At 43.1% G+C, this 20,482-nt stretch overlaps 1 protein-coding gene across 7 annotated transcripts in view; it reads left to right on the top strand.

Annotated features, from left to right (window-relative positions):
• DIP2A (disco interacting protein 2 homolog A) overlaps positions 1-20,482 on the top strand; it is a 213,732-nt gene that overhangs the window by 137,963 nt on the left and 55,287 nt on the right. For all 7 annotated transcript variants that reach the window (XR_004002532.1, XM_030579396.1, XM_030579397.1 and 4 more), the window contains 6 exons: positions 710-812; positions 3,241-3,305; positions 5,479-5,572; positions 11,272-11,391; positions 12,824-12,938; positions 17,871-18,010. Coding sequence is in view for 6 of the 7 variants with exons in the window: in XM_030579396.1 (XP_030435256.1) it covers positions 710-812; positions 3,241-3,305; positions 5,479-5,572; positions 11,272-11,391; positions 12,824-12,938; positions 17,871-18,010 (637 nt within the window). In the remaining variant the exon portion in view is untranslated. The remainder of the gene's footprint in view (positions 1-709; positions 813-3,240; positions 3,306-5,478; positions 5,573-11,271; positions 11,392-12,823; positions 12,939-17,870; positions 18,011-20,482) is intronic.

Raw genomic sequence — 20,482 nt, 5'->3', positions numbered from 1 at the left:
ATGGTGCTATAGAATATACATAAATATTATTTCCCCCCTGCAAGTAAATGCAGTACCTTCCCCCACACCTTGTTTCCATATAATTAGGGGCATCAGACTGTTACCTGTAATGTTGAGTTCTTCTCTTAGTCACCTAGCGTAGAATATTTTTGCTTTCGTTTTTACAGCAGCAGCCCTCCCCACCCATTTACGCTCATCTTTTCTTTTGAGGTTTTCACCCAGTCCTTCATTCTGAGTTACCATATTGTCACTTTTAAATTCCCATACCTAAGTTGGAAGTGTAAACTTTGCAGTATAGAGAACTTAACCGTCTTCTCTTCAAGATTCCTCTGATGTACTCAAGGACAGTGTCAGATGCACCCTCGATATTTATTTGTATTACGGTAGCACCTGTTGTGCTGGGCACTGTACAAATACATAGTCAGAAGTAAAGAGGTTACTGCTCCAAAGATTTTACAATGTACTTAGACAAGTAACGAGAGGGGAACAGGATACAACATCCACAAAGTAGCAGGGTGATGATAATCACGTATTGATGGTGTTCCGTTTTTGGGGTTCCTGAGACTAGTAATTTACAAATGGTAAGGGACGGGGAAACAATCAAAATAAGTACAGTTTAACATACTGTACACACACAGATACCCCTCAAGTTAATCGTTGTTGGATAACTTTAATTATTAAACTAATCTTGCAAATTTTCTCTTTTCAGTATAAGACAAGTAAAGAGGGCAGCACAATGGGCATTACTATATCTCATGCTTCCATGCTGGCACACTGTCATGCACTGACCCAGGCATGTGGTTACTCAGAAGGTAAGTTCCGTAGAGGTCCTTCAAAAATAATACATATTGATATTGACATTAAGCAGAACATACTGTATCTGATGTTGGGAAAGCATTTTTAGTGCCCTATCTCCAGGCTTAGAGTGGCATTTTTCATTGTTGAAGGAAAGTGCTGTTTACTTGCTTGTAATTGACATGAAATATGAAGAAAAATAAGGAGCCACTTGTAACTTCATCCACAGCATGTATTAAGTAGCTCAAATCTGAGACCCGTTAACTTGCAGTTTCGTGTATGTGTCCATTTCATACCATTTAATTTCACACAGTTAAGAAAACAAATGAGACTTATATGGCCATATGTGTAAGTGTTAGCAATATATTAATTAAAACACAAGTTGAAATAAATAGAACTAATATTTGATTTCTTGGACAATCCAAGTAAATCTTGCGTCTCTGAAAGGGTTAATCAGCAACAATTTTCAGCTGATCAGACTGAGGGCTGCACAACAGTGGAAAGATCAATAGGCGTGTGTTTTTCTGTACCACTGACAGTGGTATGCTCCTAATGTGAATGTACTGTTGGAGTCATTGAATGTGCAGAAAATCACACCCTAAAAGAACAACCAATACAGGGGGGTTAACTGGTCATATTTACATGGTAGGTTTTTGCCAGCAGTTTCCAATTTTTGATCAGTCTTTAAGCAAAATGGTCAATACATGTGTGTCCACACCAACTTGTGGTTAAAAAAAATAATAATAAAAAAAAAATTGTTTTCATATAAGACTTGCATAAATTATTGGCAATCAGCTTCCCTCCTCCTGAAAGTGTGCTTGCTTTTACCCTTTTGTATTTTTAAGCCAAAATATGTGAAGTGTACGTAAATAGCAGCTAATAACTTTATCAATTTGAAAGTAAATATATAGCAATCACTGCTCAGAACTGCAAAATAAATTCAAAATTTTAAAATACACCAGTAAACTGTCTCCTTTAGTAAGGGGTAGGCAACTATATTGAAGCTGTTGTCACAAGTTTAGTATTCAATATTTTTAAATAAATGTTTATCCAAATAGCAATCTAGTGTCAACATAATGCTTTTAAATTTACAGAAGAATGTTTGCCTTGAATGAATTAAATCAAGGTTTAAAACCATCATGTTCATTATGCCAGTCACTTTTTTCTGTTAAAAAGGAATTCACAGAGCCTTCAATGACAGCCTTTTTTAAAAAGTACCAAGAATGACTCTTAATTACCAGTACGTATCTGTTACCAGTTGGAGTCTATTAACAGCAGAGTCCCAATCCCCAACCTGCATTTTTTACTTCATGCTCTTTTCTCTAGACTAAACTTATTAAAACCACTTAATCTGTTCATAAATTTTACCTCCTAATCCTTCTGTCGTCTTTATCACCCTTATTTGGATTCCCTCCATTTTCAATGTCATTTTGGCTCAATCTTCCAAGGTGCTGAGCATTCTGGTCCAATTCCAACAAAATTGTATACCCCCAAGCCTGCCCTGCTTGCCCGTCATCCTCTCCTCATTCCTCTGCAGTCAAGCAAGTGAGACTGCTTTCTACTTCTCCACACTGCCTAGGGACCAACCCAGCACTGGGGGCATTAAGAGGACAAGAGAGACAGTCTCCTTGCTCTGTGTTCTAGGCCTGGCACCCAGAGGATATAACTGCAGGAAGAGTCCGTAGTTCAGCATACTCACTCCAGTCAGCACACAGGAGCTGTATGGGGTTGGAGCATGATCTCTGCGGATAGTGTTTTCAGAAAATAATGCTGCCAGCCTCTCTCAAACCTCCATTGAGCATGTGCAAACTGATTTTCACTTGTAACTTAGCCAAATTTGGGTGAACTTTCTCAGGACACTAAACCATCCATCTCTGACAGCAGGGCAATCCTAATGCCAAATTCCCAAGTCCCTGCTCTGCAACATGGAGGGTGCTAGAGTTTCTCAGTGAGACCAATGTTAAAATGAAGACAAAGAAAGAAAATTAACATGGACAACATTTTTCTCTTATCTCATTCTTTGAAACAGTTCAACTTTTTTAGCTGAAACTTAAAATATATACATACATGCGCACACAACCTGAGATAGAAACAGGCATGGGAAATTTCAGCTCAAACTATTAAAGATTAGCAAAGTTGTAAGCAATAAAAATAAGGTGTGTTATAACTGAAAGGGTCAGATGCCAGGCAACCTTAACTATAGGCATCACTGCTAGTGTCATCGGTAACAAATAATAACACAAGGACAATTGTAACAAGTACTTAAGATGCTGCAGGCTTTAGCAGACTGGACACGTAATAGGAGCATGGTAATGTGACGTTGGCTTATTCCTTTTCCGAAAGGCTTACAAATTTCACAGCTCCTTTGGGAGATCTGACATGCGTCTCAGATGTTCTAAAGTTGTGATTTCAACAAATGTAACCAGTGTCTTCATCCTCTTTCAGCTGAAACATTAACAAATGTGCTGGATTTCAAAAGGGATGCTGGTCTGTGGCATGGCGTTTTAACAGTGAGTGTTTGAGTGTATTCAATAACGACAAATTGTATTATTTGTATTATCATAGTGCCTCGGCACCCCGTCGTGTTAGGTGTTGTACAAAAAACAGGAGAAAAAGACTGTTCCTGTCCCAAAGAGTTACAATCTGAATGTCAGGCAAGAGACAGCAGATGGATAGACACAGACAGTTGAGTACAAGGAGACACTGAGACAGTATTGGGGAGCGTGACAGTCAGTGGTCTCTGCACACTAGCAGCTTAGCTTCTGTCAATTTTTTCGTAGGCCTCACAGCAAAGGAGAGTTTTGAGGAGCATTTTGAAGGTAGATGGATAGGCTAGTTTTGTGGATAGTTACAGGGAGCTTCCCTAAGCACGAGGGGCAGCATTGGAGAAAGCATGATGGTGCCTGTTTGAACATGTAACATCCTGAACTGTTCAGAAATGGGAGCTGACTTTTTGATACTGAGTGAGATGATAGGATGGGGATTGGTTGCGAAGGACCTTGAAAGTGCAGACAAGAAGCTTATGTTTGACATGATAGAGAAGAGGGAGACAGTGAAGGGATGCAAAGAAAGGCGGCGTAGTCAAAGTGACAAGCTACGGAAACGATCTTCTCAGCAGCATTCTGAATGGATGTGAGTGAGGTGAGATTCTATTTGTCAAGGATAGAGAGAAGGATGGTTGTAACCAAGATGCAAGATGATCAGAACTTGGACAAAAGTTTTATCTGTGTAGATGGATCTTAAAGATGTTATGCAGAAATAATCTGCATGACAGCCCTAGGTTGGATGTGAGGACCTAGAGAGATGTGTGGGTCAAAGATGGTACACAGGTTACGGGCCTGAGTGACAGTTAAAATAGTGGTGTTGTCCATGTTGACCAAGAAAGGAGATAGAGGGGAGGGCCTTGGGGAGAGGAAGATTAAAGAGTGAGGTTTTAGCCATCTTGAGGTTGAGCTGATGGCTAGAAATTCACAAAGAGATCTCAGAAAGAGAGGCTGAAATTTTATTTTGACGGGAGACAGATCTGGAGTAGAGAGGTAGATGTGTGAACCATCCATATAGAGATGGTAGTTGAATTTGGGTTTGCAGATGAGATTGCCAGAGAACAGAGTGTAGAGAGTGTGACAGACCCAGGCCAGTGGGGTACAGGAGTCTGGTAGAGGGCAAATATACTGGTCACTGGAGGAGTAGTTTTCTGTTCCCTGAGTGACCAGAGCAGGGGCTGCACTAGAGTAATCAGGAACCTGCCAGAACCAGTTAAGGCAGACAGGCTGATTAGAACACCTGCAGCCAATCAAGGCAGGCTAATCAGGGCACCTGGGTTTAAAAAGGAGCTCACTCCAGTCAGGGAGGGGGGAGCCAGAGGAGAGGAAGTGCGTGTGAGGAGCTGGGAGCAAGAGGTGCAAGGAGCTGAGAGTGAGAGGCTGTGCTGCTGGAGGACTAAGGAGTATAAGCGTTATCAGACACCAGGAGGAAGGTCCTGTGGTGAGGATAAAGAAGGTATTTGGAGGAGGCCATGGGGAAGTAGCCCAAGGAGTTGTAGCTGTCATGCAGCTGTTACAAGAAGCACTATAGACAGCTGCAATCCACAGGGCCCTGGGCTGGAACCTGGAGCAGAGGGCGGGCCTGGATTCCCCCCAAACCTCCCAACTCCTGATCAGACATAGGAGGAGTTGACCCAGACTGTGGGGAAGATCACTGAGGTGAGCAAATCTGCCAATAAGCACAGGTCCCACCAAGGTAGAGGAGGAACTTTGTCACGAGAGAGAGAGAGAAGAGAAGAGGACCTGGGACAGAACCCTGTGGAATCTGGAGTGGGGTCATTGAAGAAGATCCTTCAAAGGACACGCTGAAGGAACAGTTAGGTAGGAGGAGAACAAGAGAATGGTCATAGAAGACAAGGGAGGACAGGATTTCGAGAAGAGTATTTTGGAGGGTAGGGTTTTTCTGGTATTTTGATATCTGAATGAATGAATGACCTGCATCAAGGCCTCAAATAACATTTGCTGATATGTAGTGATAAATAGATTTAGGTACATATGAAATGTTATTTGTTTAGATATATGCATTTATTCTGCTTGCATGTTGTTAAATGGCACTGAACATGTGCTGCATCTGTGATATTTTATATTTATCCATGTATTTCATTGACTCTTTAAGACATTTTGAACATTTCACTTACAGAGTGTAATGAACAGAATGCACGTTGTCAGTATACCCTATGCATTAATGAAGGTTAATCCGCTTTCCTGGATACAGAAAGTCTGCTCATACAAAGGTAATCTGAAAGTACTTTGACTTGATCCATCCATCCCCTAATGAGCCACTGTGAAGTGTGTTATTGCTGAAATGGGCCAACTAAGCAAAATTAGAGAAAAACCTAAAACTTCAGAGCGGCAAAATAACCTGTTAGTGTACAATTAGTTGTGACTGCTATCTTATCACAGCTGATTTCCTTTTGTCACTGCATCTAGCTGATGTTTGAGCCTTCTGAGCCATGGACTTCACTGATACTGCTATTATGTTTTTCTTCAGTGCTCATATATTTCTGCTGATGCAGATGCACTGAGGAATCAAGAACAGGCCCACCCTTTTGCCTGTTCCCTCTTGGGAGGCCGTGTGGGGAAGGGAGAGGAGGTGTCAATGCTATGAGAGAGAGCATATTTCTTCAGCCCAATAGTACTCAGAATGTTAGTGAATATTCACCTTCTACAAATAGACCTGGAGGTACTGAGTATTCTTTTTTGAGTGATGTCCCTGTGGATGCTCCACTTCAGGAGCTTTCAGACAGAGACAGAGGTCAGTGTGTGCCTGTTTTTCTCTTTAAAGTTAGAATATAGTATATAGTGTTAGTTCCTTAGTTCGTTTGTAGGGTGTCAGATGTTCGGCTGCATGTGTGTGTTCTCTCTGCGTGCTGCACTAGCTCTGGCCAGATAACCCATACAGCAGGCTTCAATTATGGAATCATAGAAGATTAGGGTTGGAAGAGACCTCAGGAGGTCATCCAATCCAACCCTCTGCTCAAAGCAGGAGCAGCACCAACTAAATCATCCCAGCCAGGGCTTTGTCAAGCCGGCCTTAAAAACCTCTAACGATGGAGATTCCACCGCCTCCCTAGGGAACCCATTCCAGTGCTTCACCACCCTCCTAGTGAAATAGTGTTTCCCAATATCCAACCTAAACCTCCCGCACTGCAACTTGAGACCATTGCTCCTCGTTCTGTCACTGAGAACAGTCTCGCTCCATCCTCTTTGGAGCCCCCCTTCAGGTAGTTGAAGGCTGTATCAAATCCCCCTCACTCTCCTCTTCTGCAGACTAAAGAAGCCCAGTTCCCTCAGCCTCTCCTCGTTAGTCATGTGCCCCAGCCCCCTGATCATTTTCATTGCCGTCCGCTGGACTCTCTTCAATTTGTCCACATCCTTTCTGTAGTGAGGGACCCAAAACTGGACGCAGTACTCCAGATGTGGCCTCGCAGTCCTGAATAGAAGAGAATAATCACTTCCCTCCATCTGCTGGCAGTGCTCTTACTAATGCAACCCAATATGCTGTTGGCCTTCTCGGCAACAAGGGCACACTGTTGACTCATATCCAGTTTCTCATCCACTGTAATCCCCAGATCCTTTTCTGCAGAACTGCTGCTGAGCCAGTCGGTCCCTCGCCTGTGTCAGTGCATAGGATTCTTCCGTCCTTGTTGAACCTCATCAGATTTCTTTTGGCCCAATCCTCTAACTTGTTTAGGTCACTCTGGACCCTATCCCTACTCTCCAGTGTATCTATCTTTCCCACCAGCTTAATGTCATCTGCAGACTTTCTGAGGGTGCAATCCGTCCCATCATACAGGTCTTTACACCTTAATAAAGATGTTAAACAAAACTGGCCCCAGGACCGACCCCTATGCTACTCTGCTTGATACTGGCTTGATCAAACTGCTGCTAATTCCCCAGCTCAGTGGTTACAGGTACACTAAGACATGTATGCCTGTTACAATGGATGCAGCTCAGTCAGTGGCAGGACTTTCCACTGCCCCCGTAGCTGGACAAAGACACTCCCTCTGAGATACGTAATTTGTTTGTACTGGTGTATAAAGAATTATCACCCTTCTGACGTAGTTAGGTGCTACCCTCTGATGTGGCTAACCGCCACCCATTACGTTGTGCCTAATGGTTTGATCAAAACATTTTTATCCATTGTGCTGTCATCCTGACCTTCTCTTTTGGATGGGCCTATGTGTTTGTTATCTTTCGGGAATGTGCTGGTATCGAGGTGTTCTGGTACCACACTTCTTGAATGTATTTGTGTATGTACTTATGCCTAGCACTATTTAGAAATGTGAGTTTCTGCCACATCAACCTTGTTCTTGCCAGATTCTATGAGCAGGGTCTACCTCTTGTTCACAATTTAACGTTGCTTTATATTAGCAAGTTTTGACCATTGCTTTAGTTCAGGCCTCAGGCCTTGTACCAGGCCTCTGATACGAGGACTTATGTCCCAGGCTCTCTCCCTACTACATAAGTTTCTTAGTATTTTATAATTGTTGGAACTGTTTGGTCCTGTGGTTTTTTTCAGAAAAAAATCTTTCATTTTTTGAGGGATCAGGTTTTTTTTCTTGTATCTGGAATGCCAGGTTTTAAAAGTTGTTGAGAACCAATTCCTGTCAGCGATGGGCATTCTCAGTGTGTTCATTGCTTGGGAGACTCACATAACCCCAGCAAGTGCAAGATTTGCACAACTTTTAAGGGAAAATCCCACAAAAACAGGAAATGAAGTATAGACTCATAATGGTAGAGCAAGCCTTCAAACTGGTTTTGGACCTGGAGAACCCCCTGAACAGTGCCCCATCTCTATTGAGATCATGGTCACCTAGAGCTTCAAAGGTGAAGGCAGCGTCAAGACCCCAGTCTCCAAGGCTCTCCATGAGTGATGTATGTGTAACTGCTCCGGTGGTGCCGAGGGCTTCCCACTCAAAGTCGAAGGAGAAGGGAATAAGAGGAGCACAATGGAGAAAATTTGGTCACTGAAACCTCAGGCCCCAAGAGGAGTGCTAGTGAGGTTCCAAGTACTTCAGGTACCCTGAAGCACACTCTGAGGCTTGATCTGAATTCCATACCTCCTTAGTAAAGGGCACAGTGCCAAAGACAACTACTATGGGTACCATCACAGCCCACGATAATAAGAGCAGTCTCACTGGAATTTGAGGTGCCCTAGGACAGTGACTTTGAGAACAACCTAAGTTCCTTTATGGAGTTCTATTGTGCTCCTGGTCCTGGAGGAGTTCTGGTACTTAAAGACATCACAGCACTAAATGAGCCTGAGCCTTCCTCTCTTTGTAACTTCTGCACACCTGTCAGTACTGAGATCTGCTGTGTCACCGACCGTGTATGTTGTATTGAGACCCACCACTTCCCCGACTTCTACCATTCAGGAAGTAGGGTTGTCACTTCCTGTACAATATGTGAAAGTGCATTCTGACTCAGGCTTGCAACTTTCAGTTCAAGGCTCCAGTATACTTGAGACGTTGTTCTCCTCTGCAGATGCAAGGAAGGCAGGATACATGACCTCTGACTGTTAATACTTGGGATGACCAATGATGGCTGCCTTTCCTCCAGGGCTTATTGTCTCCCTCACTGGCCTTATTGGTGCCCATGGGAAACATACTGCCAGCATTTTTGAGGGACCCCAATTCAGTCTCATAAGGAATATAGGAGATTATGTTCTCTGATACCTTCCATCCCTCCTCTGCTCTCTGAATCAGCAAAGACCGCCTCTGAGGCGTACAAGGCAAGGACAGGCGAGGACATAACCTGCCCCATAACAAATATCCCTTCTTCATCTCCTGATGAGGCAGTAATGCCGTCACTACCTGATGACTTCCTGCAGTTCCAAGACCTGATGAAGTGGATCTCAGACATGCTTCAGATTCCACTGGAAGAAGTCCAGAAGTCCACCACAAGTTCCTGGACATATTTCATATTTCTGCTTCAGCACGGGTAGCACTGCCAATTAATGAACCTATCCTTGGGCCAACTGGCAAATTCCAGTAATGGCACCTTCTACTTGCAAGCATGCAGTTAAAAATACCACATCCAGAAAGGGATTCTGAGTTTTTGTTTTTCACCGCTGATACCAAATTCTGTGGATGCAGTTAATGAAAATGGGAGACTGTATATACCTAAAACTGCCGCATGTTACAAGGACCCAGGGACTTGTCTATACTGGCACACTAAATCGGTGCCGCTGCAATCGATGCATCAGTGTCTGTTTAGTGGGTCTGGTGAAGATGCAATAAGTCGATGGCAGAGCGCTCTCCCATCAACTTCAGTACTTCACCCTCCCTAGAGGCGGAAGGTAAGTTGGCGGGAGAGCGTCTCCCACCAGCATAGCGCAGTGTAGGCACCAAGTTCATTTAATGTAAGCTATGTCGCTCAGGGGAATTATTTTTTTTTTCACAACCCTGAGCAACATAAATTGCATCGACTTAAACAGCAAAGTGGGCCAGGCCCAGTAGCATTTTGGTCATAAAAGCAACTCTTTGGCACATTACATTTCGGGGTTGTGACTCACCAGGTGCTGATGTTGAAATATGATCACCTGAATTATGAGAAGTTCAGGGCTTGTATTGACCATTCACCACTGGAACACCAAGATCAGTTTAGTGCCAGAAGAAAGGGGGGGTCAGCTCTTGGCAAAGGTGTCTTTGCAGGCTTCACTTCGTGTGGCCGACACCACAGTAGTGACAAGATAAGCTTCCAGCATCAGTTATCTGGTTTCCTGTGGGAGGTGCAATCGAATGGCCATGAGCTCTTTGTGGACTCCACAGATGATTTACTTAATACCCTAACGGACTCTAGGGCTGTACTTAGATCTTTGGGGATATACATGCCTGCAAATAAAAGGAAAACCAGAGGTCTCAGTCAGTACAAAGATACCATCCTGCTCAATTTTCTACCTTTCATAGACCATCTGAATCACCAGCTAAGAGGTTGAGATTTTCTAAAAAAAAAACCAAACCATTTCCTCAGCTGCTTCATCCCTGCCATTAACATCTTCCAAACACCAGTTTTGGTGGTTTGATCAAGAGTCTGAACCACTCAATAGTCAGGATTTCTTAACTTCACCATTCCATCCCTTTTCTGAGTTTGGACTCTCTCTCTCTCTCTCCCCCATCCCCACTCCCCTCCAACACATATGGGAGCCTATAATCTCAGACAATGGAGGCCATTACTTCTGATTATATGATCCAGTTTGCCTCCAGTCGGCCTCCCCTTCCCCATCCCTCTTTAGAGACCTCTCTCATGATCAGTTGCTAAAACAGGAGATCACATCATTCCTAAGTCTAGAGGCCATAGAACCAGTTCAACACTATTCAAGGTATTTTCTGAAACCCAAGAAAGACGAAGGCTGGAGGCAATTACTAGATCTCAGACAACTGAACAAGTAAGTCAGACATCTGAAATTCAGAATGGAGTCCCTTGCAGCTATAATTTCCTCTCTGGCGTCTGGGGACTGGTTGGTGACTCTCAGCCTCAAAGATGCATACTTCCAGGTAGCAATTCATCCCTCTCTCAAAAAAATTCTTCATTTTGCGACTTGAGCATGATCCCTACCAGAACGGGATTCTACCTTTCGGCTTTCTTCTGTCTCATGGGTTTTTCTCAAACATTATGGTGTTTGTAGCCATCTACCTCCGTTTTCTAGGAATAAGTTTTTCCCTACCTCAACAACTGTCTCCTCAAAAGATGGTCTGATCAGGAAGTGCTGTTGGCAGTTCAACCAACTTCACTTTTTCATAGTTTAGTTACATAGCAAATAATTTTTTTATAGAAATATTTCTGGATGCATGACAGGCAAGGCTTAGCGCCCTCCTAACAAGAAACAATATGTCCACTGTGTTCCCCCTACACATGGCCTATTTAAAATAATTACTTTGGTTTTTTTATATATATATATATATAATTTTTTTTTTTTTTTTACTTTCAGCCTGTGTAGCTGTAGTAAAATCACGTGATATGCACTGGTCGCTTTTGGCTCAGCGGGATCAAAGAGATGTCAACCTCAGCTCTTTACGAATGCTGATAGTGGCAGATGGAGCTAATCCATGTAAGTTTGGGGATAATATTTTATATGTCTATAGCCTCTTTCAACCCCAGGTGTATGGAAGCACATTGCAAGTTATTTACAGTGCCTGTCTCACTGATGGTGAGCAAACCTGAGTGTGGGAGCTCAGCAGCCAGGAGAACAGCTGATCGACAGCAAAACTGAGCAGAGTGGGACAGTTCTTGACCAAGGACATCAGGGAAAAACTTGGCTCTCATAAAGAGTTCCAAGAGATCTCTAACATCTACAGAGAGTGACCAGGAATGAAATAGCTGAAAGATCTCACAGAAATGATGTTGTGTAGGAAGTCAGTTTATTTACTGTGGAAGGAAGAAAGGCTGAACTGATCTTGTGAGAATTAAATGTGTGGTTCCAAAGAGTTTAGATATTTCAGACCTGATGCTTAGAACATTAGGTCATTTATTCTGTAATAAAATGTTGAAAAATGTACCCACAGAACTACCTACAATACTGTTTTTACCATCCATTAATACTCAAACAATCACACACAACTCAGGAGTGCATTTCTCAGTGATTGAGGCATGATGGTAGTATAAGGCCCAAGAGCAATACAGAATGACTTGATCCATCTTACAAATGTAACATGAACTTTGAAGTGTGCTAGCTGGAAAATTTTCCCTGCTACAATACAATGGAATTTAAAATAAAAAAGCTCAGGGCCCATGTGTCATTTTTTCACATGGATTTGACATAGAGTTCTGAACACAAATGAAGCTTTTCAGAATCACGTAATGATTTTTAGAAGATGGGACCAGGATGCATACACGTGATATCTACAGGAAACTTTATAAGAGGCAATTTTCAGAATTTTAATGACTGATCATTTGTACCTTTACTAGAATTCCATGATTTTTAACTTTGCCTTTGCAGGGAGAGTTTCTCCACTATGATTTCACTTTGTGAATGAATTGTTAATGATTAAGGACCATATTGTAAAGGAATTGAATGGTTGTGCTCAGCAATGCAATAGCTAACAGATTTAGGAGTCTAATTCTCATTTTCAAAAGGGCTTTAGGCACTTAGGAGCCAAAATTCCATCAATCGTCAATAGATTTTAGGGTCCTAAGTGCCAAAAGCCCTTTTGAAAATGAGATGTAGACTCTTAAATTGGTTAGGCATTGAACTGCCAAGTGCAGCAATAACTAACTGCCTGTGAATATCTGGGCATGACTGTTAGGCAACAGAGCCACACAAAATCCTAAATGCTAATGGGGTATGCTGTTCTCGAAAGAATAATCTGTCAAAAGTATGACTTGATTAAATCTGGTGTGAGGATACTTGAATATTCTACAGCTAAATCACAGGTAAAAATAAATATGGAAATTCTATTAGGGCAAAATGAATTTTTTTCAGTATTACCTCTCCTTGCAAGAATCACGCATGTTTTTCACATTTTGTGATTTATTGTATTTAGGGTCAATATCTTCCTGTGATGCATTCCTCAACGTATTTCAGTCCAGAGGTTTGAGACCAGAAGTTATCTGTCCCTGTGCCAGTTCTTCAGAGGCATTAACTGTTGCTATTCGCAGGTATTATATTTAGTGAGAATTTAACTGAATACATTTTGCCTAGGTGTTAAATGTATGCTCTTCTTCAAGTAATGTCCCCATGGGAACTCCACTTCAAGTGCTCATAGCCTTGCTTAGAGATTTTTCAGTTAGCAGTGTCTGTCCAGCCCACAGATGTACCCTGGTCCTCCTGGTGCCAGATACCGAGGCCTTATGGGGCTGTGGTGCAAACCATTCTCAGTTCCTTCTCAACTGCCGCAGTTTGAGATGGAACACTAGCGTGTCTGCCTTGAGCATGCCTCAGCTTTTCTAGTCTTTCAACAGAGGTTTAAATAGTTTCTGTAGTTAGTTGTTATAGTTATAGTTAGATAAGTAGTGAGAGGATTGTTTGATTCCTCTTTCCCCTTGGGGAGACTTATTCTTTTTCTTGGCTCACCAGGTTTCAAATGTTGCCTTTCCTGCCAAGAGGCTATCCCTGTAAACGATGGCCACTCTGACTGTGTCCATTACTTGGGGGAGTCTCACATCTCCCAGAAGTGCAACTTTTGCCTAGCCCTCAAGGCCAGGGCAAAGAAAAACAGAGATTAAACTCAGACTGCTAATCACAGGCCAACTTCTGAGCCAAGTTAGGAGACACCCCCCAGTACATCTGTCTCTGGACAGATCCAGAGCTAAGTCGGCAGAGGCTTCCCCTAAGATAGGGAAAACTTTGAATGCCTAGGGGAAGGCTTCCAAAAAGAGGAGTGTGGAGTGTCACCTTAAGGGTGCCATCTTCAAAAAAGACCAGGACCTTGGTGAGATCTACCATCTCCAAAGCCTCAATCTCTTGACTCAGTACCATTGAGTCAAAGCACTCCTCCTCTGGTACCAGCGGGGCCGTAAAGTCCCAGAGCATGAATGAGACACGTGGCTCTGGCAGGACCTAAGTATCTTCTAGCAGCAAAGAGGGCAAGTATAGACACCTGGGACTGGCACCATTAAGTTCAACCCAGCCGTCAGCACCCAGGCATGCGGTGTCCTTGGCACCAAGCAAGCAATGGCACCAGACACCATCAGTGTCTACTTCAGTTCACCCACCAGCAGTGGCTGTTGGCTTCGGTGACTGTGGTATTGGTACTGCATCAGTACCGATCCCCTATTCGGTACCACAGGAGTTCAGATATGCTAAGGATTTCTCTATAACGGATGACCCAGAGTCCCTGCTCCCCCTGGGTACAGAGTGTCTCTCTGAACTGAGGCCCCAATCTCTGGACTACAACTATCCAGTACCACAGTACTCTACCATTTTCTCCAAGTGCTTCTCCTTTTTTTCTTGAGGGCATTCTGTGCCAAAAAATTAACAATTCTGAGCACAATATTTTTTAATTCTGCAAAATTCTGTAAGTTTTATTTGTCAATAAATAAATAAATAGAGCCTCCAGCATGGCAGTGAGGAGCGCATACCACTTGCTGCATGAAGGTGGGAGATCACCCTGCAGCTTCCCCAGTGTTCCCCCCCTACCCTGGGGACACAGACTCAATGGTGAGGCTGCATCAGACCCTGACACAGCACAAGGCCTGGGCCTACCCCCTAAAAAACCCTGGGGCTCTGCCCCTCTGCACCACATGTGGGGCAGGCAGGCTCAACTGGGCAGAAAGGGGAGGGTATCAGTGGGGGGGGGGAATCCAGGCGAGAGGATTCTGTGTGGGACAATCTCATAGAATCATAGAATATCAGGGCTGGAAGGGACTTCAGGAGATGATCTAGTCCAACCTCCTGCTCAAAGCAGAACCAATTCCCAACTAAATCATCCCAGACAGGGCTTTGTCAAGCCTGACCTTCAAAAACCTCTAAGGAAGGAGATTTCACCACCTTCCTAGGTAACCCATTCCAGGGCTTCACCACTCTCTGAGTGAAAAAGTTTTTCCTAATATCCAACTTAAACCTCCCCCACTGCAACTTGAGACCATTACTCCTTGTTCTGTCATCTTCCACCACTGAGAACAGTCTAGATCCATCCTCTTTGGAACCCCTTTTCAGGTAGTTGAAAGCAGCTATCAAATCCCCCCTCATTCTTCTCTTCCGCAAACTAAACAATCCCAGTTCGCTCAGCCTCTCCTCATAAGTCATGTGCTCCAGCCCTGTAATCATTTTTATTGCCCTCTGCTGGACTCTTTCCAATTTTTCCACATCCTTCTTGTAGTATAGGGCCCAAAACTGGACACAGTACTCCAGATGAGGTCTCACCAATGTCGACTAGAGGGGAATGATCACATTCCTCGATCTGCTGGCAATGCCCCTACTTATACAGCCCAAAATGCCATGGAGAAAATGCCAATCTGGGTGCAGGCAGCTCAGTGGGCGGTCTGGATGTTGGGGGATCTGGATGCACAGACGCTCATTTGTGGGGGCGTTTCCAGGTGCAGGGGCTTCCAGGTGAAAGTGGTTGGGGCTCAGCAAAGGGGTCTGGGTGTGGGGGTCTCAGCAGAGGGAGCTGGGTGCTGGAGGAATGGGGCTTGGTGAGGCGGGGGTCTAGATGCAGCTAATTGAGTGGTGCATGACTGGTCTTGCAGCTTCTTTTTGCTTCCCTGTCAGAAAGTCATTTTTCTGCAGTGAAGCAAATAAATCTGCAGAGGACATAAACTCTGTGCATGCGCAGTGGCACACAATTTCCCCAGGAGTATCCTTTGGATAAGATGGAGGTGGATGAAAGACGTCCAGTTGGTCTCCTTTATTTCTATTTTAATTTCTCCAACATATCCTTTCAGGAGCCCATTCTCTGAAATCACAGGGAAAATCAAATCATTATCAAGAGTGGTGGAATCAACCCTGCATGCCACCCTCTCTCCCGTATTTCCCCCCCACACACACACATGCGCGCGCACACACAGCCGTACTGAGACCCCTGGGCTGCCTATCAAAAACAATTTGCCAGACCACTGATACCATATTATCTGGAGACTAGAGCTGTACGGCCCTCTTCTCCCCGCAGCGCCCCGGCAGGCAGAGATGTTTGAGGAGCTGGTGGCCAGGGAGAGTAAGGATGCCATCTCTCAAGCACCTATTTCATCCTCGTTTCTGGGTGAAGCTGTTATGCCTCTGCCATCTTCCATGATTGGTAATTTTCAGCAATTTCAAGGCCTCGTAAAGAGGGTACCTGATGCTTTTCAGATTCCACATGAAGGAGTCCAGGACTCTCAACACAAACTGTTGGACATCCTGCAGTCAGCAACAGCCGCCAGGGTGCCATTGCCCATTAACGAGACGCCACTAGATCTAGCTACGACAGTGTGGCAGACACCTGCCACTATTCTGCCCATGTGTGAACAGGCAGGTAGCCCAGCACAAGGAACCATAGGGTACATGCGCAGGCCAAACGGACACTGCTAACTGAAACGCTCTGGTCAAAGGCTTGAGAGGTGCATGTGCACCTGGAGTGTAGCACGCACAGAGAGAGACATCTCTCTGCACAATCTGAGTAACCTCTTCTGTTCAGACTGGGGGTGAGGCGGAAAGACAAGCACAGTACAACTCCCAGTTACCCAAAAGACACACATTAGCGAGGCTCACCTGAGGCTTGCTCAGTATTTCCTTTTCAAGATTACCTGTGAAATTGGCCTTGTGCCCTTTCCCCCAGCTTTACGATGAATACAGATGAAATAACTGAGGTTTTTTTGGTTTTGCGTCTGCTTCAGAAATTTCAGTAGTGTCAAGTCTGATCTTCCCTGGTTTTGTAGGAGGTCTCCAGGGTGTTGAGTGTGAGCTCTGTAATAACCTTAATTGAAGGAATGAGGCTATTGGGTCTTTAGCTAAATGGCTTCCTCTCTCCAAAATGTTAACATCTATATAACATGAGTAATTAAAAAAAAATTAACAATCTAAAAAATACCATTGGGAATCTAAAGGGCTCTGAGGAGCACTTTTAGGGAAGGGAAAATAACAATTTTGTAGTCAGTGAAAACTGATGTGATTATTCAGCAGAGTCACAGATAGGAACCTATTTGACAATTTTTTTGTCAAAATACTTTTCAAGAAAATGGTATCTATTTCAATGACGTTTTAGTTGGGAAGGTTTCTGAGGTTTAGGGCTCAGTTTCCAGTGAGTGAGGGAAACCCCTGAATTGAAAACTTAACTGTCTTGATCTGGAAAACAGATGGTTCAATGCTGTTCCATTTTGCAAAAAACGTTCAAAAGGTTTTGGGTTTGTTCCAATGTGGAATAAGAACAGATTTCAAAACCTTGAAATTTGTCTCACAATGCAATTGGCAGTCTCCAGCGAGCTGTACTCAGAGTGTGCACACAACTGAATGCATTCCTCCAAAAGTTCAGACTGGCTTCAGTTTATCTTCCCAGTGGGAGATTGCCCATTTGGTTAGAGAACTAATGGTTTTACATCCTCCTCTCCCCACAATGACAGGACCCATACTAAAGAGTTACACCAGCTTTTAAATAGGAGCACACATTACAGGATGCAAACACTAGACAAATAAGTAGAGAGAAATGATCACAAGGCTTTCTTCCGTATTAAAATGTTACTACCATCACCACCACCTAGATCTTACATGGTACATTTCATCTCTAGGTCTCATTGCACTTTACAAATAGAGGTCAGTATAATTATCCCTGTTTTACAGATGGGGAAACTGAGGCACAGGGTGAAGCAACTTGCCCAAGGTCACACAGCCAGTGACAGAACCAGAAACCAAGCCCCAGTCTCCTGAGTCCTGGTCAAGTGCTGTATCCACTAGACCACACCACTGGAAGGTTTTTGGTCTGTGGTAGATGAAGTACTGTAAATAACATCAATTAGAGCCCAGCTTCAGTTGGTCTCCTTATTGATATGGCCACTATGGTTAAACTTACCACACACTTTCTTCCCTGACAGAACTGCACAGAGCTGCTTTGTTGAATGTGTTGCCATTGAGCTATTCCCAGTGTCACTGTTGGTTTGATATGTTACTTTGTTTTTCAGACCTCCAGATTTGGGTGGGCCACCCCCTGGGAAAGCAGTGCTGTCTATGAATTGTTTGAGTTACAATGTGATTAGAGTGGATACAGAAGAAAAACTGTCAGTACTCACTGTACAGGATGTTGGTCAGGTTATGCCTGGAGGTAGGACGATTATGCTTCATGTATATTTAAGAGAAGTCCACTGAATTTCTGATGTTGTTGCTGTGTATTTTGGCTTGATCAAATAAGTAGAACTCTGTCCTAGAGGAATATGGCTTTACAGCTGTACAGCCCGCTGCCTTAGCAAGTGTGCTTTAATTCTTGAAAGTCTATATTTTAAGAGCAGTCTGAAAGTATCTATTAAATATTAAAAATTTGAGTACACGAGGGAACTATTTTAATCTGATCTTCATTTGGAATGGGAGGAGATGTTGCTTTTGACTCATTCTTCCACTGGACCAGTGTCTTGGTAGAATTAAAGTGTAGCAAACTGTTGTGTGTTTCTTAAGTGGAGCTACTTGATGGTTGAATGGTATAACAAAAATATAATACAGAGAAAACATTAAGAGATGCCGTGTATTCTAGCTGCTGTTTTGTCTTATCCTTCCAGTTCTTTCATCTGCCAATTGAGGATGATATTATTGTTCCTCTTTGTACTGTCCTTATTTTGGCAGTTAGTTTAAAGCATATTTGCAAGTAGCTAAAATTATTTGTGGCTTAAGCAAAAGTTTGACTGGCTTAATGAATGGACTATTTAAAACCCTCAGTCGTGGATATTCATCATGTCCAACAAACCGTCATGTCTAGGGCAAAGAGCTCTGTACTTTAGTCTTCCAAATGATTTGAAGCAGAGTGCCCTGACTGGTCGTCATGATGGGAACACATAGTCTGAGTGTGGAATTTGCTGAGCTCTGCAGTCCAGATTTCTGAATGGGTAAATCTCTCTATCTTGGTGGCAGGTAAACCGTTTAACAGGTTGTTTTAAACTTCTCCCAAGCTCTGTCCTTTTGAGAACTGAGACGTTTGATTCTCAGAAAGTAGTATAGGTTTTTTTAAAATTGTCTTTAAATACAAGCTCACTGATACTTTCTGTCTTTGGCAATGTTCCTGCATAAAAGGGAAAATAAGAGGATATTTGAGCGATATAGTCTTTGAGTTCCTCACAGTACTGAGTTCTGCCTTGCCTGATCTAGTTAAATATATAGCTAAATATAGGTGCAGGTGTGAATATCCGCAGAATCCAAAGGAAAAATCTGTTTCAGAATAGGAAGGAAGTAGGTAGCCTACCAAGTTTGACAGATCCAGGCTCTAGAATCATGGAAATGTGAGGCTGGAAGGGACCAAGTAAACCTAGACCATCCCTGACAGGTGTTTGTATAACCTTATCAATTTCCTGTGATGGGGATTCCAGAACCTTCCTTGGAAGCCTGTTCCAGATTTTAACTAACCTTATTAGAAAGTTTTTTTCCTAATATGTAGCCTAAATCTCCTTTTGTGTGAATTAAGCTGATTACTTCTTGTCCTGCCATCAGTGGACATGGAAAACAATTGATCCCTGTCCTCTGTATAACAGGCCTCAATGTATCTGAAGATGCTTATCATCCTCCCTCAGTCTTTTTTTCTCAAGACTGAACATGCCTAGTTTTTAACCTTTTTCTCACAGGTCAGGTTTTCTAAACTTTTGATCATTTCTGTTGCTGTACTCTGGACTTTCTCCAGTTTGTCAACATCAGATTTCTTTTGGCCCAATCCTCCAATTTGTCCAGATCACTCTGGACCCTATCCCTACCCTCCAGCATATCTACCTCTCCCCACAGTTTAGTGTCATCCGTGAACTTGCTGAAGGTGCAATCTCTCCCATCATCCAGATCGTTAATAGCAAGTCTGGATGTTTAAGAAGCAGTGGGCTGGGTTGAATGGATATATATGAAGTCTCAGCCAAGTTCCAGCCAAAAACTAATTTCGTCTCATCACTCCAACATGAGAAATTACTCTGTTCAGTCTTAATGCTAAAATGTCCTAATTTAGAAGGGACCTGGGCCTATTACTGATGCATTATTCTGTCTTGTCAGACGGAGGTATTGGAGATTAATTTATTTGAGCAACTCCTATATTCCCATTGGCTCAAGTATAGACAGTGTCATAGAAGGACAAGGTATATTTCAGCATACATCTATTTAATAGTATTTGAATAGCTGCATCAGAAAATTATGTAGCTTATTTGTCTGAGCAAAGAGTTTACTTTTCAGGTGCTTAGTGTATTGAACAAACAAATACAAAAGGTTATTGGAATGTCCTCTGAAGTGATTATCCTATTTTAGAGCTTTAGGGGAGGCTGGTTTTATGAGCTTTTTAAAGTTAATTGAGTTTGATATCTACATATTTAATTGTCCCATCTACCATGCATCTGTCACTGTCATTTTGTCCTCAAATGACCTATGTTGGCTATTGTATTGTAGTAATGTGTGTGTATCACTATCTTCTACTGGTTAGAATCAGATCTGCTCACTTGTTTGTGGTGTTGCTTTTTAGTAGAGGTGTGGTGACTATATGTGAGACTTAACGTTGCTGACAATAGAATTGTCCTCTTGCTCCACAGAGAGAGGCATGCATTTTTGGAAGGTAATCAAGGCT

The sequence above is a fragment of the Gopherus evgoodei genome, chromosome 11, assembly GCF_007399415.2.
Source record: "Gopherus evgoodei ecotype Sinaloan lineage chromosome 11, rGopEvg1_v1.p, whole genome shotgun sequence".
Taxonomy (NCBI): Eukaryota; Metazoa; Chordata; order Testudines; family Testudinidae; genus Gopherus; species Gopherus evgoodei.
This window is presented reverse-complemented; position numbering and strand designations above follow the sequence as displayed.